We start from the raw sequence: 20,494 nt of genomic DNA, 5'->3' as shown, positions 1-20,494 counted from the left end.
CTTAAAGTTCCTCAGGCAACTCTAATGTGTAGCTATAGTTGAAAACCACTGACTTGGCCTAAACTTATAATATTCTGAGGAAAAACCTTAGCTGAGTGAGGTTGGGTAACTTATTCAAGGTCAACAAATCAGATAGAAAGAGAAGGAAAATGAACCTGGAGCAGTTAAACCTGGACTTAAACCTTAATTACTCACTGTCTGTATGACCTTGGGAAAATTACATAACCTCTGAGAACTTTGTTTTTTCATCTTAAAATAGGGATACCATCCTCTACCTTACAAGGGTTATTGTAGGATAATTGATAATCTACTGCCTATATTGCATGTGGCATAATGCCTAGCACTTGATAGGTTCCCAATAAATCGTAGTTATTATAGTGTTATTATTATTTACTATTATAGAACTCAGGTTTCCTAATTACCACTCTGAGGCTTTCTAAAATCCTACTACAAGTCCAGAGTGGAGTGATAGCTAAGACCTGGATTTCTAAACCCTCAGCTCCTTGCTTTATCCAGATCTTTAGATAAGGCTGGGTTTGGGAAGGAATCACTCTTATTGGTAGAGAAACTGTTACAGAACTGAACTTGGGTCTGCTTCACACCCCACCCTCCCAGCAGTAAAACCAATCTACCAAAATCAGGTTGTGCTGAAGGAAAGTACAGCATTTATTGCAGGCACCAAGCAAGGAGAATGGGCAGTTCATGCTCAAAAGACCTGAACTCCCTGATGGCTTTCATGGAAGGGTTTTTAAAGGCAGCATTTGGGGTGAGGGTTGCAGGGTGTATGACTTTCTTCTGACTGGTTGGTAGTGAGGTAACAGGGTGGTGTTTCAGGAATCTTAATCATAAACCTTCTGGTTCCAACCAGTCTGGGGCATATTCCTTGCAGAGTAACTAGGACTCTGTTTTATTGTTGAATTATTGTTCAAGCTATCTTGCTTACTGCTTTTCCTTTGTTTCTGTATTCCTTCACTTCTCCAATTAGTAACTGCTTGTGCCTGCTCTTTGGCACTCAGGGAAGACCTAGAAGACAAAAATCTTTTCCTACAAACAAGAAACAGGGGACATGGAGGGCCTTTTGTACCCTGTAGGGCCCGTGGTGTCCTGCTCAGTTTCAGAATCTACAGCTGTGAAGACACATATGATTTTCACTATAGAACACAACCCGGCCACTGACTATATTAGGTAAAGAATTTTTAACAACATCTATTTAGTTAGAGCCATGTTTTCAAATCTAAGGCTTCAGAATAAAATCCTGCCTTAGAACCCTTCTGAAGTTTACTATTTAAATGAATTCGATAAAGAATCTTTTTATGAAGCAAATAATCACCTTTTTATATTATTTCAGTTAGCCTAGGTTTACCTTTAGGTCCGTTGAGAGACTCTAAGGAATGTCTGGTTACTGCTATAGTTATATGTAATACTGACAATATCAAGGCTCTTTCCCTTGATGAAAGCATCACCCTATTTAGATGCTGTGATTATTCTGTGGTGACTGCTAAGTAAAGGCGCATAAAAGCCACTAAGAGTAGTGTCAAGAATGCTGGGGATTTATTTATTTTCCTTGGGTAAATGTAGCATTTGCTGAGATTTAGGTGTATGCCACCAGCAAGGCAATGGGCTGTACTGTCTTCCTTAATGGATAGCACTTGTTCTTTAATTAACAGCTCAAAGTACTTTGTTGCCTGGGCCCGATTTTCTAATCCCACCAAAATACAGTGATATGGGCATAGCAATGGTAACTCCATAGGAGTTAATCCTATTAATCAGGTAATGTGCTAAGCTCCTGTAACACCCCAATCACCACTCCGGATGGAGAAGAAGAAACTTCCATGTAAAAAGATGCAAGATAACTGGGAGTATAAAGCACTCTAATCTCTGGTAATGGAAAAGGAGGGGCTTCTAGCAATTCTAATTACAACTAAGCACCCACTCTGGGGAACTGTGTTGGGGCAATCAGCATTAAGATCAAAGTCACTGCTCATCTTTGAGAAGTGAGGCAGGGAGCAGCATAGAGGCCCAATAAACCACTTGCATCTTGCTTTTCAAAGGAGCATCACAGATCACTCAACTGGTTTGCCAGAATTTGCATACTGCAAAATCTTTGAGTTGATTTTATCAGAAAGCCCAAGATTGAAGGTCCCCTAGACAATCAGCAGGGGTCAGATATATCTTAATGTAATCCCAACTGATTGGAAGTAATCAGAAGGCCAGCGAATCTTTATTAATTCTCAATTTATCCATTGTCTCTAATTTTCTTTATAGAACCCAGCCCTAGGAGCCAAAATGAGTTCAGCCTGTTTTGGGATGGTAAAATGAAATGATTGCTCTTTTTCTGGCTCCTGGGTGCTTTCCTACATGCCTGCACACAGATGGCAGATGATATTCCACCATTTATTCCATGTTCACTGGTATTTCACAGTAGATGAAAAACGCAACCTCTCCATACAGAAGGTCTATCAGCTGAAGTGAAAAATCTTGACAGAATTGAGTTCTCTGCAGAGAGGGTGCTGTCCTCTTCTTATACCACCAACTGAGGACTGTTAATTGGGAATGCAGTAAATCTCTGATAGCCACCCTGTGAAAAAAAGTACCTGTGTTCCAGGGAGCTTTCTTTTGCCATATCTCTGACTCCTAGGAATCAGAGGATGTTGCTCCTAGGACAATTCACCATTTATCTTTAGGAGACTGGTGCACAGTCAGCTCCAGTCTAGTTTGATCTGTTGAATTTTTAGACCAGAACTGATTTTGCCTAGTCTAGATCAGAGAGGTTAAGTTACTTACCCAGGATTTCATGGCTATTTAGTGTGGAGATCTGGGATATGAAACCAGGCCTATGTCACGTTGGGGCTCTTAATTATTATACCATACTGCCTGTTCCACTGAAGGCACAAAGCTCTACGGGCCACCTGCCAATTTGCTCTTGCTTTTCCTAATACATTTTGAGGGGCTTTTGCCTAGGTGAATAATTATTGTGGTAACTACATTTTTAATATCAAGAATCATATTTTTAGAACTGGATGAAACCTTGGAGGTATCTAGGGTAATCTAACCCAATAGCCTCACTTTACAGACAAGGAAACTGAGACCTGGGGAGGTCATGCAACTAACCCAAGATCCCTCAGGTAGTTGGTGACAGAGCTGGGGGTAAAACACAATTCTCTCGACTTTTAATCTAGTAGTTTGTTCACTATACTATAATGCTGTTTTTTGCACATTTGATGTAGATACACCTGGAAAAGTCTAGTGCTCAGTTGGCTATATGTGTCTGAAGCTCAGAAGAGAGCCATGGACTGAAAAAATAGATTTAGAAGTTGTCAGCATGTGGTGTAATTACCTCATGCTCTCTTGGTTTGATTTCTAGACCTCTGACTTCTCCTTTTGTATTCATCCATCCATCCCTCCATCACTCAAGAGATATTTATTGAACACGTACTATATATATCAGATACTTTTCTCAGTGCTGGGGATATATCAGTGAACAAAACAGACAAAACTTCCTGCTTTTGTGGAGTTTACATTCTATAAATTGCATAGTTAGTTAAAAGGTAATAAGTATTAAGTGAAAAATAGAGAGGGTAAGTAGGGCTGGGAGTGCGGCAGGGAGGGCTGAACTTTTAAATAGGTTGTCAGGGTTACTGAAGAGGAGACATTTGAGCAAAGACTTGAAGGAGGGAGGTGAGTTAGCCATGCAGATATTTAGGAGAAGAGTATTCTAGGCAGAGGAAAGAGCCAATACAAATGCCCTATGATGGAAGAGTGCCTGGTGTGTTCACAGAACAGCATGGAGGTCAGTGTAACAGGAACAATGTGTGATGGAAAGGAGAGTGGTAAGAGACAAAGTCAAAGAGATAATGTGAGAGAGGGAGGACCTTCTTTGCCATTAAAGGTCTTTCTGTGCCATTCAAGACAGGAATAAAGACGCAGACCTACTAGAGAATGGACTTGTGGATACGAGGAGAGGGAAGGGTAAGCTGGGACAAAGTGAGAAAGTGGCATGGACATATATACACTACCAAATGTGAAATAGATAGCTAGTGGGAAGCAGCCGCATAGCACAGGGAGATCAGCTCGGTGCTTTGTGACCACCTAGAAGGGTGGGATAGGGAGGGTGGGAGGGAGGGAGATGCAAGAGGGAAGAGATATGGGGATATATGTATATATATAACTGATTCACTTTGTTATAAAGCAGAAACTAACACACCATTGTAAAGCAATTATACTCCAATAAAGATGTTTAAAAAAAAAGTCTTTCTGTGCCATTAAACAGACTTTGGCCTTTATTTTGAGTAAAACAGGGAGCCATTAAAGGGTTTTGAATAGAGGAGGGACATAGTCTGACTTAGGTTTTAAAAAGGATCACTCTGCCTGCTCTCTTGAGAATACATTGTAGGGGGCAAGGGTGAAAGAGGAAGACCAATTAGAAGGCTATTGCAATAGTTCAGAAAATGTATTATGGGGGCATAAACTGGGTCATAGCAGTAATTATCATGAAAATAGTAGAATTCTAGTTATATATTTTAAGGTAGACCTGACAGAGTTTTCTAACAGATTAAATATGGCGTGTGAGGGAAAGAGAGTAGGTAAGGATTACCCTTAAGTTTTGGCTGAGTAATTGAAAGGATGCAGTTGCCATTATCTGAGATGGAGAAGGATACTAGTGGAGAAGGTTTGGGGGTAAATATTAGGGGTTTTGTTCTGAACATATTAAACTTGAGATGTCTCTTTGACAGGTAAGTGGAGATATCAAATAAGCAGTAGGATATGAGTTTGGGGTTCAGAGACAAGCTCTGAGCTAAATATATAATTTAGAGTATCACTGGCATACTTTTTTTCAGCCATGAGATTGGATGAGCATATCAACGGTATGAGTACAGAGAAGAGGTCCAAGGATTGAGTCATGGGGCTCTCCAATGGTAAGAAGTCAGCGAGAACAGAAGGTTATCAGCAAAGGAGACTGAGAAGGAATGACCAGTGTGAGAAGGAAAACCAATAGTGTGGTATCCTGGAAGCCAAGTGAAAAAGTATATCAGTGAGTAAGGAGTAATCAACTGTGTCATACATGGCTGTTAGGTCAGTTACGAAGAGAAGTGAGAATTGACCACTGGATTTAGTATTGTGAGGTCATTAGTGTTCTTTTTTTTTTTAAAGGTATGAGAAAGTTTATAGCAACTAGTAACATAAAATAAATACATATTATAATGTGGTATCATTATTGTCTATCAATTTATCAAATATTTTAAAAGCATATTATGTAAATATAATTGTCATGGTCCTTATAAAAGACTGGTTTCCAGGTATGAATGAGAATACTTGTCTAACTAACTTTATTAGTGCTATAGACATTAGTGTTCTTAAGCAAGCATTTTGATAGAGGGGTGGGGCAAAAGCCCAAATGAAGAAGATTTAGGAGAGAAGAGGAGAAGAACTGGAAACAGTAAAGATTAAGTGCTTTAAGGACTTTTGCTGCTAAGGGGTGTATAGAAATGCAAATTCCCCTTTCTCTCTTAAATTTTGAAATGTTAGAATTCCTTAGGGTGCCCTGCTTGGTCATCCTCCTTCTTGATCTATATAATCTCTCTGGTGGTCATTCTAACACCTTCAAATGACCTAATGTTTCAAGAAGGACGAAGGGGTCACTAGTTCTAAATATAGTAGAGAAATAAAGTAATTTAAGGACTAAAAAGTATCCATTGGATTTAGCCCCTAATACTTTATTGGAAATGCATTAGAACGATGAAAGATTAACTACCGTTTTAATTTCAGTACCTTCCACATGGAAGTGTTTGGGAGACGGCAAGCTTGGAGTTGGGCTGGAGAGGTGACAAGGACCTGGATGAAATGTTAGGTGGGAGAAAGGGGAAGGAATTGATGGTAAAGATACTTTCTAATGAAGAAACAAGACAAAAGCAGATCAGATGGGTGCATAAAGAGACTGTGAGAGTCCCTAAATCACATGACCTTATTGCTGAGAGGCCACTGAGTGCAAGCAAATATACCAGAGACAGGCAGGAGTAAGTACTGGGGTTTATAATCAAGGCTTCATCAGACACAGTTGGTGGGCTCTGGAGAAGATAAGTCAACATACCAAATTCCTACTCTTCCCATAGCACTTGCTCTTTCCATTCACCTTTACAAAGTCTTGGGGCTGTTAACAAAAATGGCACTTTTGCCACGCTCTCAGCAGAGAACTAAGGGAGGCTTATCCGTTAGTGTTTTCCCCACCCAAATAACCTGAGCCCCCTTTCAACAAAATTCAAGTTCTAAAAAGGAACTAGAACACTAGTTTACTTTAAGCTGTGTCAGGAGTCTTATATTTTGAATTCAATTCCAAAGCCAGTTTCCTTCCCAGAAGCCACCACTTTACAGGCACTAATTGCCCTGACAGCATTCTTAACACAAAAACAAATAACCAAGGGACTGAGACACCAAAACATTGTGACTTGTGTGGAGAGAAAGCAGAATATTACTTGGATTTGGAGGGAAGAGTGTGCAGCTTTTACAGTGTATGATCTCTTTTACTACTGGCATATCTGGTGGAATTGGAGGAGGTACTATTCCCAGGCCAGGCATCATTGGAGTTATTGGTGGAATTCCAGTCATCATTCCAAGAGCAGGATCAAAGTCTTAAAAAGGAGAGGAAAGAGAGAACAATAAATTACACCAGGCAAGATCAAGTAGAGGCAGAATGCTACCTTATAAGCTTCAAACCAAAGGTCTTTCTAAGACAGAGACAAAATATTTAAGAAAACATGTTATTAGCATTACCAGGTCTTAAATATCGTAATTTTGCATTTTTGTTTTGGGCTAGGCCTGTTTGTTTTTGTTTGCCCAGTGCCTGTTTGTCTCTACCTCTCATTTTGACATCCAAGGCCCTTTGTAATATGACCGCGCCTTGTCCATTGATCTTTCCTTCCACTACTTTCCAACACACACCCTCTGCTCCATTCAGACAAGGCTTCTTGCTGTCCCTTGTAACACTTCCTGTCTTTTTGCAGTATAGCGTGGTGTTAAGAGCATACAGTTTTGGGGTTCAGGAAGACCTGGGTCCTAGTTCTACCATTTGATTAGCAGGATGAATCTTTTGAACCTCCGTTTCGTCATTTGCAAACCGGGGTTAATTCCGCCTACTTTTATAGGGAGCTATGAGGAATAAACAAAATGATGAATGAAATGTGCCTAGCATAATGCATAGCACAAAAATGCTCAATAAATAACTATTTTCTGTGCCTTTGTTCCTGTTGTTCTCCCTGCCTGCCTGGAGTCATTCAAGCCTCCCCAAATTCTCCCCATGCTTCAAGGCCTGGCTTAAAGTCCCACCTTTCCAGATAATACTGGTTCATTCTTATCTCTTTATCTAAAAACTGTTCTACACCCGTAGCCACGGAATTTTATTTTGCATCATCTTTTGTTTCATTCAGGGGTGCTTCTAGATGTGTGGGAGCTCCCCAAACATATTTTGTGGGGCTTGTCTAGATACACAATTGATTCACCACAAATCAGCATCAATACTATTCTGGTAGCCCATTCGATACCATGAAAGAAATACCATACCATATAGCCGGAGTGATTTACTTGCCAGGATACTCTCCTGGAACCAAGACTCTGGGACGACTCCACAGGCACAGTTCTGAAGCTTCTTGGGGGCATTTACTTGAGTCTACATGTCGGGTAAAGGATTGAAGAGTGCCTCAAAGGGAGAAATGGGGACTGAGGTCCACATAGGTTCAATTTGAGATTGGGGCTCCTTGCTTAGATGACACTGCAGGCCTTTGTGAATCCCAGGCACTGGAGGGGAACCTAGAAAATGTTGAGAAAGCTGCTTCTTGCCATCAAGACCCACAGAGGAGCTGCTCTGGACTTGGGGCACCTACCCCAATGGCACTATCTACCTGGCCAGTCCTCAGCTCTGGAGAGGGACTTAGAAAATATCTGGACAGTCATTCCAAAGCTCGGGGTCCCCTGATGTGAGGGCCCACGGCAGGGGCCCCGCTTACCTGGGTCTAAAGGCGGTACTGATTTCATTGTTTAAATTTTGTCTCTATAACAAAATGCATGTTCTTTGAGAGAACCTCTCACCCCTGCCCTCTGTTATAGAATGCACAGTGTATTGCAAACAAAGAAAATATTGCATAAGGAGTTCTGATAATGTAGGGGTAGTCATGGTAGCAGTAGCAGGTCCTACTCCCCCAGACTTTACCCTGCTCACCACTCAGGCCCAAGGGACAGTGCCTTTAAGTATGTCCTCAAGGTGGCTCTGACCCCCCTGGGTGGTTCTCTAAGATGTTGAAGGAGGTGTATCTAAACAGTGGGAAGAACCTGTGGTTCATACAGAAGCAGGACTTCAAGTATGATAGGCCCAGAAGGAGGGAGTCTTGTGACTGGGCAGATAGGCAGGTGGGTGGCCCATAAGCACCTCCCATTGCAAGCCAGTCCAAGAGAGCTAGGGCATTCCGCATCCTCCCACATGCCTGTCATGCTGAGATGCCAAAACCTTGAACATGTTTAGGAAGAAAGAATTTTCTTCTAAGAGGAAATTTTATTTTTCTGAAAACAAATTTACTTTTAGCCCTCATATGTTATCTCACCCAACATGCAAGTATTCACACATGCCTGTGCGTGCACACACACACACACACACTCCTTGCCTTCCTCCCTGTGACTCTCATCTCTCTACTCTCCTCCACATGCTAGTTTTATGACCTTGAGGGATGTTTCTTAATATCTGTGTGCCTCCATCTCCTTTTTGGTAAAAGTAGGGATAAATAATGACATTTAGCTCAAAGGATGAAAGGACAGAACAGATATGAAAACCTCTGGCATGATACATGGTGGTCCTGATAGGTAAGTTTCCTTCCTTCCATTCAAAACATGCGTCCACACACTAATATATTCACTTATTCAGGCATTCACTTCCACATCCCACAAACATTTGTGATAGCTTCCTATATGTCAGGCTCTGTGCAGGGGGACAGGGCGTCCAGGTCTTTTTTTCCATCTTGGAGAACTTAGGAGCCCTGACACTCTGTGTTCCTATGCTGTAGAATGAGAGCACTGTGGTTAAGAATGCCATTTATGTCTTTGGAAAATTTGATTCCTTGTGTATAAGATTTTGGAAAAATTGTTAACATTATCTCCCCCATTTACAAACTGTTAATTTTCAGTAGGAAAAGATCAGATTAGATTGTGTGCCAACTAAACAATCCCATCTATTTCCCCCCCCACTGAAATGTTTGTCTTCCTTTTATTGTTCTGCCTGCCTCCTCATTGTTATTCATATAGTTCTGTCACTCACAACTCTACCTTACCACAGATTACAGAAACATCAGTTCATTAAACAAGTTCTGCCACTTCGACTGAGAAAGAAATGCCTGCCTCCATGTACTGTCTACTAATAAATGGAGACAAACAAAAAACAAATACACAGGATAAATATAACTCCTGACTGATGTACTCACCACTGTGCTGTTTGGTATGATTACATTAATATTTTATGAAATTCATTTAAAAGCAAGTGTATTCATGACATATGGCTAAAGCCAGAGTAGATAAACTCCCTTTCTTCTTTGCATTCAATATGCCAAGAGTTCCATAGGCTACACTGCCTAGCAGGGCTTGCTAGAGGGCAGGATGTACATTGTACATGACATTTCAAGGGCTCCTATCACATTGATTATTTCTTTTGTTTATCTTCAACCATTAAAACCAAAGTAGACTTGAATTTCCAATACCAACCAAGAAAATAACCATTTGAAATCATGGGCCTTATACAAGTATTGCAGAATCTGAAAAAAATCAAAGAAGTCCAACACTAAAATACACTGGGAATAGAACACCAGAGAAATTCTCTCCCTTTTTCAGGCCCTATTCTGGCTTGAAGAGTACAGCCAACATGTACATAGTATTACCACTTATGTTAGGAATTTAAACTTCTGAAGGAGATTTGAAATCATTTTATAAAAGGGTTGTTGAGGGACTTCACTGGTGGCCCAGTGGGTAAGACTCCATGCTCCCAATGCAGGGGGCCAGGGTTTGATCCCTGGTTGGGGAACTAGAGCCCACATGCACGCTGCGACTAAGAAGTCCACATGCCGCAACTAAGAGATTGCATGCTGCAACTAAGAAGTCCGCATGCCGCAACTAAAAAAAAAGATCCGGGGCTTCCCTGGTGGCGCAGTGGTTGAGGGTCCGCCTGCCGATGCAGGGGACGCGGGTTCGTGCACCGGTCCGGGAGGATCCCACATGCCGCGGAGCGGCTGGGCCCGTTGAGCCATGGCCGCTGAGCCTGCACGTCCGGAGCCTGTGCTCCGGCAACGGGAGAGGCCACAACAGTGAGAGGCCCGTGTACCGCAAAAAAAAAAAAAAAGGTCCTAAATAAATAGATAAATACATAAATAAATAAATAAATAACAAAAAGAAAAGATCCTAAATAAATACATAAATACATAAATATATATATAAAAAACAAAAAAGATCCTAAATAAAGGGATAAATACATAAATATATATATATTATTATTATTATTATTTTTGCGGTACATGGGCCTCTCACTGTTGTGGCCTCTCCCGTTGCCGGAGCACAGGCTCCGGACGCGCAGGCTCAGCGGCCATGGCTCACGGGCCCAGCCGCTCCGCGGCATGTGGGATCCTCCCGGACCGGGGCACGAACCCGCATCCCCTGCATCGGCAGGCGGACTCTCAACCACTGCGCCGCCAGGGAAGCCCCAGTAAATAAATATTTTTAAAAAGGGTTGTGGAAAAGGCCAGGGTATTCCCCTAAAGTCATTTCACAATAAATATCCTGTTCTGTTTTGCTTTTACCACCATCTCTTCTTCTAACGCCTTTTCCCTACTGCCTTCTTTACTCTTGGCACTGCCATTGATGGAAATGTCATAAGATGTTGGTTTGTATTCCGTCTTTTGATTCACGTACATTCCAAACTCCCAGCTTACTGGAAATGCTGCAAATGCTGTTTTTCAGTTGCGCCACCTTGCTCCTCTGAGTTGCAGCTCTATTACATCTCTATTATATGATTTTAAGTAATGTTTCAGTGTAGCCTTAAGTCTTCCTGCTGCCTAGCAACTTGCACTTAACTCAACATAGAGTAGTTATCTAGCAATATTATCATCCTCCATTCTCTGTATACATCTGAGCCAGGGAGCTACAATGGAGGAAAATGTCATTTGTCCAGTCATCCATATGTCTAACCATTTGTATGTCCTTCCGTATTTTGATGCCAGCCCCTCTGCAGGTGTTGGGGTTGAAGGAATAAGATAAAATCCTCGACTTCAGAGTACAGTTTGGGAACAGCCATGCAAACAATTATAATGCTTTATCATCAATTATTATTATCATCACTATAATTGTTTATTGGGTGCTTCCATTGTGCTAGGGACTGTGCTTAAGCATTTTATATAATCTCATTCCAAAAGACCAGTGGGCTAGGTACTGTTATTATCCTTCATTTTATAGATAAAGAAACTGGGGCTCAGAAGGGTTTAGTTACTTGCCCAAGATTCCACAGCCAATAACCTAGGCAAGACCTAGGATTCAAATCCAGGTTAGTTTAACTCTAATGCTTTTAACCACTGCACTGCCTGTCAATGTAGTATGGCAATTGTTTTAATGAATTAATTTAATTACAGGTATAAGGTGAAACAGGTATGCTGAAAAACATGGCAGACGAATAACAAAATGCTTCTATATAATTCTTTTTTGCAAGTGTGGTGGATTAAAGGTGGATACGAATTCTTTGTTTCCCCTCCTGTCAAGAGGTGAGGTCTATGCCCCATCCCCTTGAGGATCTGGATGGGCTCTAGAACCACTTTGACCAATAGAATACAGCAGAAGGGATGTTGTGCCTGTTTTCAGGGCCAGCCTTAAGAGAGATAAAATTTCCACTTGTCTCTGGGAACACTTGCTATGGGAGCTTTAGTCACAATGTAACATGTCTGACTACCATGCTGGAGAGACCATGTGGAGAGGGCCTTAGTGTAAATGGAAAGGGAGGGATACAGCTGAGCCCGGTGTTTTATCTGTCCCTGCCAAGGTGCCATGAGTATGAATAAAATTGTATTGGAACCTCCAGACTATCCCACCACAGCTGAGGCATCCCAGTTGATACCATGTGGAACAGGTGGATTGCCCATTTGAGTCCTGCTTAAACTCTTTATCCAGAAAAATCTTAAAATATAATAAAGTCATGTGTCTTAAGCCACTAAGTTATAATGTGTTTGTCATACAGCAATAGGTAAGCAGAATATGCAGCACGTCTGAAGAGTGGGGTGTGATTGGTTAATAGAGTTAGCTATTTTCAAGTAATTAAAATAGAAAGTACACTAAGCACCTAACTAGACTGACATTATTTTTCCGGTTATTGAAAAGGTGCTTTGGGATCCAGCAGGGCCCCACAGCCACTGTCTTTGAGCAATAGTTGTCACTGTACTATTGCTGTGTAGAAGGACCAGTTGGAACAATGCCAGATGACAACACACTACCAGATGTACAAAGACTACAGATGTCTACAAAACACTAGAAACCTTAGAGGCTGCCCATCTTTAATGCCTGACAAAGACACCACATATGCCAATTTTATGGTTCAACCCTTGATATTTTCTGGCAGGCCAGTTCACGATGGCTTTCTTCCTATAGACAGCAACATCTACTTTTGTGGCAGGGGAAGAGGATGCTGTCCATAATACTACTGCCCACTGATCAGGTGTATATGAATTTTCAGGTTTTATACATATCATCTCATTTAAACTTCAGAACAATCCTAAGGAATGACCAATATTATTATTCCCTACTTTACAGATGAGGAAATTGAAGCTTACAGAGATAACACAGTAAGGCCACACAGTACGTGGCTTTTACTAGTTATGCTCTCAATCATTACTCTACTCTGCTTCTCACAAAGTCCATGGGTCCACAGGAAAAAAAGATACTTCTTGTCAGACTAAGCTCTGTTATCTACCTACTCAACCTGTAGAGTCCTTCAAATGTTCCTGTCCAAAAGGCTACCATAGGATTGCTTATCTCTACAGCCAGAACTTCCTGTTGAGATATTCAATATATGTGTTGTCACAGCATTAGATAATTTAGAGCCCTCTGTTCTAAATCTGAAGTCTCAACTTTGACTCACAGGAGAAGTTGGAATTGTGGCAATGTATGAACTGGAGATAGGCAGATATAGGAGCTGACATATTTACTATCCTGCTTGCCTTTTCAGAACTGGACCTGGTTCTGGCCGGCTGGAGTCCTCGTCATACCCTCAGAAAGCCTCTGCTTACACTTAGTGACTTCTCCCCATCCAAGTCCCCCGCCCAGGTCCATTAAAGGCATTTCCAATCTTTTAGGTATTCCAGAGACCCTTGATCACCAGGAGGTAGTTTGTATTCACAGTAAAACCATTGAAATGCAACTATGGATTAGTCTAAAATAAATGTTCCAAATAGGATCTAATTATATATGCATAATTAAGCTATTTTATAGAAAATTATGATTCTAATTCAGGTATACATTTCTGGTACATTATTGCTATTTCTTTAGAGTTCCTACAAAATTCATTGGAAAATTAAGAATTATGCCTGGGTATTGAGAAATTTTAACTCACTACAGTCCTGGCTGCCTCCTCTCTACACAGATCTTGAAAAGACTTTTCAGGCAGCCAACCTGAAGAGGGAACACAGATTTCTAAGGAGAGCTTGGCTGAGCTGTGAGATGACCTTGGACTTACCACAAGCCCTCTTGGAAATAGAACACAAGTTTCTAAATTTTTGCACAATGACTCTCAAATTCTACCAAAATCTGTCTTGCTTCTCCAGAAGATCATCAAAACCCTTGTTTCAGGTCAGTTGGAAAGTTGGGGTAGGGCCTGGTTCATGTACAATGACAAACGAGGCAGCAAGCTGGGCTTGGGTGGGTTATGTGGCATAATTTCAGCTCATAAAGACTCTCCCTAATAAATATCAACTTTGATCCCAAATTCCAACCAATGAAGCTTTATTTCATTAGTATAAGTTTTTGCAAATATCTATATATCTAGTCCACCTTCCCCCTATTCCTCCCTATTTTGTTCTTTGTGTTCTTGCCTTGTTAGAACATTTGACAGATTCAGGGTCATGCCCCTGACTCTCATCTAGGGATTCTGTGAACACCTTTGGAAAGGCATTAGGGAGGACATTTCACACTACATCTTTGGTTCCTAGATTTCTGGATTTTAGAGATGAATAAGAAATATATATATACATATATATATTTAAGGTTGCCAACCTCTTAATTTGCTAAGAAAAGACATGGAAAAAAGTAACAAAAATTAACCACATACCATTCATGCAATTCATAAAAGACAGAACATTTCAAAACCAAAAATACAGGAAATCTATAATCTCCAAATAAAGAACAGTCCTTTCAATTGAGCAAATTTAGCTTCATGAAAAATTCACTATATTCTTAGTTTCTACATTTTGCAGTGGATGACAGAAAGCAATATCAACTGGTCCTGGGCTCCAGCCCAGTGTTTGGAGATGACTCAACTACCTCACTTAGTGTGCACCCTTATGTATGAAGATCCCTATGAAAAAAGTCTTTCAGAGCTAAAGTGTCAAACACACACAAGTGTTAAGGGCCATGAAAAGTTTGACTTCTCCTGAGGACTGGTATATTTTCTCTTCAGGGAAAATGCAAATTATATAACTGATCAGGTTTCCCTTTTTGTTTTGGCTACCTGGTCACAAGTGCAGTTCACCTTTAGAAACTGGGTGGGATCCTATGACCTACATATCTCAATTCTAATTAACCTCCCTACCGGGGCTTCCCCTTCTATTCTCATTTATATTTTCCCAGATGATGGTTTATTTTACTTGTAATTTTTTTCTTTTACTGTAATCTTTCTTATAAGCTGCCTCAAATATTTTGTGGAATGGGGTGATGTAAACCAGCTCAGTATTTAACCATTTTCCCCACACTGTATAGTCTTGCATACCTTCCGGTCGTTGGTGTACCACTTCCTCTGTTTAGGCTGTTCTTAGTTCCTTTTTTCCATCTGACACTTTCTTATATATCCCTGGACACTGAGCTCAAATGTTGCCACTTCTGTCAACCTTCCCTGATCACCACTACCCACCTAGCACCCCTTCCATCCTACCCTGGCTAAAACAATACTTTTCTACATGTATCTACTATGACACTTGCTACACTGTAGTGTAGTGATATGGACTTTGCTGCCTCTGCCACTGGATTCTGAGCTTGAAGGCCCATTTGGTATCCCCTTGACCTAGCTCAATATATTTAAATTCATGGATGGGTGAATAAAAGCACAAAGGAACAAAATGTTTAGGAAGTCTTTGAGTTGTTGAGGGTCAAGAGGCAGCTCGAATGAGAACAGGTTTTATTAGGGATAAAATATGGGGGTTCTAAAAATACTCTAGTCACTATGAGGGAAGGAATCTTTCTCTTTTTTGTTCACTGATTTATCCCCAGGGCTCCTCGCAGTATCTTGCTTACAGCAGGCCTCAGTAAATATTCCTTGTATGAATGAATAAATAAACCATCTCACTCTACTGGACTCTTCATAATAGTTTCCATGGGGGAATCTTGAGAGTCCCATCACTTGGTAGGATTCAAGCTTGATTTGGAGAGACATTAGTTCTATTTGGTACAGTGGTTTATATATTATCGGCTCTTGGTGAAGTGTCCACCATGATGATGAACAGTGCTCTCCTTTCTCAGGATCTCAACATTATCTGCCACTGAAAGCATATTCTATTTGTGGAAGATATTAAAATAATAGAAACCCAAGTCTGGGCCTCCTTGAGGAGCTTGAAGAACAGTGGCCTATCATGTGTCACACATCTTCATTCTTTCTTTCTGTTCTCATCAGACTTTGCCTGCTGCATCCAGTGAGAACTGCCTCCTTAAGAATGACAATTCTCATAGATGGGCAGCGTCTTGCTCTGGGAATAAGGGCCATGAGTCATATTTTCCAACATCTCTCATTATGGAGGAGGCATAGTCAATACAGTGGAGACACCATAATGAGGGACACTTCTTCTTTGGGACTTCACAGGCTCCACACTTGGATGCTAAGGATATTTTAATTTAGGGGAAAGTAAAGGAAGCAGCACACAGTATTCACTGAGTACCCTTTAATCGGTCCATTCTTGGATTCATCTGGGATGATGGGCAGAACAATGCTCCAAAGGCGGCCTGACTCTTTTTGGTGCCTCCCTTCATGTGAAAACTAACATTAGTCTTATTTGACGAGCTTGGAGAAGCAAATAATCTTTCGGGAAAGACAGGTGCTGGCCAGAGGGGACCTTCAAATCTGCCATCACTGTGGATTAACTTTATTGAACAGCAGCTGTACAAAAAACACCATGTTAGATGAAAGGGAGCTCTACACCAAACCCCAGAGATGGCCAGTTTCTGCTCCATGCTCAAGGAATATAATAAGCTAGACACTGCCCAGATGACAAGTATGTGTCTAAGAGATTCAGCATCCATGACAGTATGGATTTGAGCTCTCTGGGGGAAGTCAAGGAAGCTTATGTATCATTTGTTTTTCATCAATGCCAAAAGCCTTTTCTGTTGTCACAGATAGGCCAGATGAGACAGGACAAAGAAAAACTCTGCCGGCTAAGAAGGAAACCTTCTAAGGGGCAGAAAAGTAGCTAAATTACTAAGCCATCAATGGGTGACCTCAGGAAAGAGTTTCATGTGGCTCCTTTGCTTCCTTTTCCATTTTAAGGAATTTGGGGCAGTAGGAAGAGGATTAGGGGGATGTTTTATCCCATTCAGTTAAAACATTACATAAAAAGGTGGCAGGCCCCCTGTTTCCCAGACTCTAGCAAGAAGAAGGGTAAGCAGCATTGGCGTGTGGAGCCAACTTTCTGCTTCTCTGGACACCCCCCACCAGAATTACAGGGAGCAGTCACCAGCATTGTCAGACACACACTGTTCTCTTCACCTGCCATTGTCCAGTTCTTCTCCAGGGAAAAATTTGTCCCTGCATTCATTATACTTCATTGTTGTTAAGAATAGAAATAAGCCATAATTCAACTTTTTGTGAGCCATATATCAGATGTGAACTTGAAATAATAATAATCATAGCTGAGTTCACTGAGGAATTACTGTGAGTCAGGCATCATTCTAAGACTTTACATGTATTAACTCATTAATCCTCATAACAATGCTATGTCATAGGTGCTATTATTATCTCTGTTTTACAGATGAAGAAACTGAGGCATAGAGAGGTTAAGTAAATTGCCAAAGGTTACACAGCTACTTAATGTCAGAGCAGGGATTTATTTGAACCCAGGCAGTCTATATCCAGAACCCACGTTCTAATCTGATGAGTAAATTGCTTCCCTAAAATAATATGGAGAGGAGAAAAATCATTTCATATACAACTGAAGTGATTTTACACATAGCTTTACAAAGTATGTCTCAGCCTAGTGCTATTGCCCTGTATACTTTTTTTTTTTTTTTTTTTTTTTTTTGCGGTACGCGGGCCTCTCACTGTTGTGGCCTTTCCCGCGGAGCACAGGCTCCAGACGCGCAGGCTCAGCGGCCATGGCTCACGGGCCCAGCCGCTCCGCGGCACGTGGGATCTTCCCGGACCGGGGCACGAACCCGTGTCCCCTACATCGGCAGGTGGACTCCCAACCACTGCACCACCAGGGAAGCCCTTTTTTATCGGGGAGGAGTATTTTTTTTATTTTTAAATTTATTATTATTTTTAAGAGAACTAAATATCAGTATTTCTAAGACCAGGTTTCCAAAAACCCAAGTAACTTTCCTTGGAGCATAGCTAAATGATCCCTGAGTCACAAGGTTGAAGGGGACCATGAGAAGCCATTTCTTCATAGTCCTTAAGAAAACAAGAGGGAGGCAAAGGGGCTTGAAGTAGAAATTAAAATCACTCTTGAGGTTTCAAATGTCTAGTTGGGGTGGATGTGATTAGCGCTGACACTGGCTGCCTAGTACCCAAGTACTTTCAGTCTAAATGGCAGCTTAGCAGCTATTTGAAGGAAGTATGTTAGTATTTCCTTTATCTTAAATAACATGTAATATGACTAATAGCAATAATAATGGCACCAGTTAACCTTCACTGAGTGCTTATTATATACCAAGCATTGTGCTAAGTATATTATTTAACATTCACAGCAATCCTATGAGGTAGGTACTATAACCATCCCCATTTCACAGATGAGAAAACTGAGGTACAGATAGGTCAAGTAACTTGCTCAAGGTCACATAGCTAGCAAGTGGCAGAGCCAGGATTTAGCCTGAGCAGTTTGTCTTTGAGGCCTGTACTAAGCAAGGTACTGTCTCTGCAGAAATAGCCCTCTGAGCTACTGTTATGAAAACCTACCCCAATTTTCTAGGCCTGATATTGACCCTAGCACAGCTTTGGGCCTGTAACGATGGCCTGGATGATTTTTTACTCCCAATGTTAGGCCTTTTTTGGTTCCACATTATAGATGGGTGGCAAAGCACTGAAGATTACTTTGTGAGCATAGAGTTATGTTTAAATGTGGTAATTTACAAATAATCTAAGCTAACATTTAGTCCTCTTAGTAACAGAGTAGGTCTGGCCTCAAGATTTTTTCTGGGACATATACCCATATGGTTCAGTCTTCCATAAATTGGTAATATTTAAGCCAAATCAGATAATCTAGTCACTCTAGACTATAAGAGATAGTCTAGAGTGATTGTGATTGTGATTCAGGACCACTCTATATAAAGCTATAAAATAATATATAAGATTTTAGTTTAAATTCTATTATAATAAAATAATGAAGAAAAATGAAATAAAAAAATTACGCCCTTTGGAAATGTTTATGAGAAATATATTAATAATGATTTTTAAAGTATTTTAATAGCCAACATTTTTGAGCACTAACTATGTGCCAGGAATTTTACTAAGCACAATTTAATTCTCACAACAACCCTAAGTGGCATCACTCTAGATCTGTTTCTCAACTTTAATGTGCTTATGAATCACATGGGGATCATGTTAAAATGCAGCTTTGATTCAGTAGGTCTGGGCTGTGGCCTGAGATTCTGGGATTCTTAACAGCTCCCAGGTTATGCAGACCACACTCGAGTAGCAAGGTCCTAGATTGGCCTAGATTGTCTTGGTCCTGTCATGCTTTTAAGTAGGATAACAAGTGAATCTGGGAGATTAATGTTTAGGATGTTTAAAAAGCACCCCAGGCTTCCTGATATGGCAATTCCCTAATGTCTTCATAAACCCATTTTTTGATCAAATTTATAATTATTTTATAACATTTATATCATTATTCATGATTTTATATTTGCAAATTTGCCTACTTGCTAAAATTTCTTTGTAACCCCCCAAATCAATACTCACAATACTTTCATGGTCATTTAAGGTCATATGCAGAGCGATAAAAAATTTGAGTTGCCCAAGGCACATTCACAAACCTATTTTTATGGTTAATGGCTCTGATAGTCCAGGAAGCTTTTCTGTGTCTAAACTAAGCCCTTCAGATGACATGGCATTTTTCTTCTGATTTTATCTTTAGTGGAGATGGAGTTAGTATACCATGCCCATTCTCTTACAGGTTACTTTGTTCTAAAAAATATGAACAGTTATTCAATGTTAACAATAGTCTTTGGGATGTTCCCCGCTATCTCCTGTCCTTCCCTCTAGGAACCTAAGGTTTTTGGGATATCTAAGTCAGTTCTCATTCTAGCTCCATGTTTATTTGCTTCCTCTAAGAAATGTATAAAATTAGACAAACTTTGTAATTCTTTGCCAAATCCTGCTGTACTTTTATTGCAATGAGTTAAATATTCAGTGACCATATCCTGCATCAGATATACCCCCAGCTTGCCCATAGTGCAATAGGGACTATACTAGTAACTACAGGCCACCCAGCCTATAAAGCTCATATTACAAAAATGCACACTCTAGGCAGAATCTGATAAATGTCAACTTCAAAATAAGTTGTGTCATACTGTTATATTTATGTCCATATGGTCAGTAAAAAGAAACACTTGTGAGGTGATTAAAAATAGCATACCAGGTAAAATTGGTTGTCCGGCAATTCCCAGCGGTGCCATTCCAAGATTATTCATTGCTGTGGCCCATGCAGTTGGATCAGACATGGGTAGTGTCATTGCAGTGGAATCCACATTCAGAGTTCTACTATTATCAGCTAAGAAGAAATGACAAGCAAAATAATTTGTTGTATTAAGGTTTCAGTATCTAGTTCACTTATCAATGTAAACTCTGGCAACTCTTTACAGAAATGGACTGATGGACAAGTGGTGGACACAGCCTTAATTTCAGCTCTTTACAAGGGTTAAAACAATACAGCTCGAACTGGCAGGAAGTTATAGAATTTGAAAGCCCTTTACCAGATGGCATTTTAGTGTTTCTTTCTTTCTCTCTCTCCCTCTCTCTCTCACCCCACTCCCCTCCCTCCCTCCCTCCCTTCTTTCTTTCTTTCCTCCCTCCCTCCCT

The 20,494-nt window shown here is 40.6% G+C and overlaps 1 protein-coding gene across 6 annotated transcripts in view; it reads right to left on the bottom strand.

The window, feature by feature from the left end:
• ENOX2 (ecto-NOX disulfide-thiol exchanger 2) overlaps window positions 1–20,494 on the bottom strand; it is a 284,287-nt gene that overhangs the window by 53,218 nt on the left and 210,575 nt on the right. For all 6 annotated transcript variants that reach the window (XM_022563943.2, XM_022563944.2, XM_022563936.2 and 3 more), the window contains 2 exons: window positions 20,052–20,186; window positions 6,471–6,626 (listed from right to left, as the gene is read on the bottom strand). In XM_022563943.2, coding sequence (XP_022419651.1) covers window positions 6,471–6,626; window positions 20,052–20,148 — 253 coding nt within the window. In that variant the 5' untranslated portion in view covers window positions 20,149–20,186. The remainder of the gene's footprint in view (window positions 1–6,470; window positions 6,627–20,051; window positions 20,187–20,494) is intronic.

Source organism: Delphinapterus leucas, chromosome X (genome assembly GCF_059928025.1).
Source record: "Delphinapterus leucas isolate spDelLeu-1000000601 "Yukka" chromosome X, BTC_Dleu_Yukka2, whole genome shotgun sequence".
NCBI lineage: Eukaryota > Metazoa > Chordata > Mammalia > Artiodactyla > Monodontidae > Delphinapterus > Delphinapterus leucas.
This window is presented reverse-complemented; position numbering and strand designations above follow the sequence as displayed.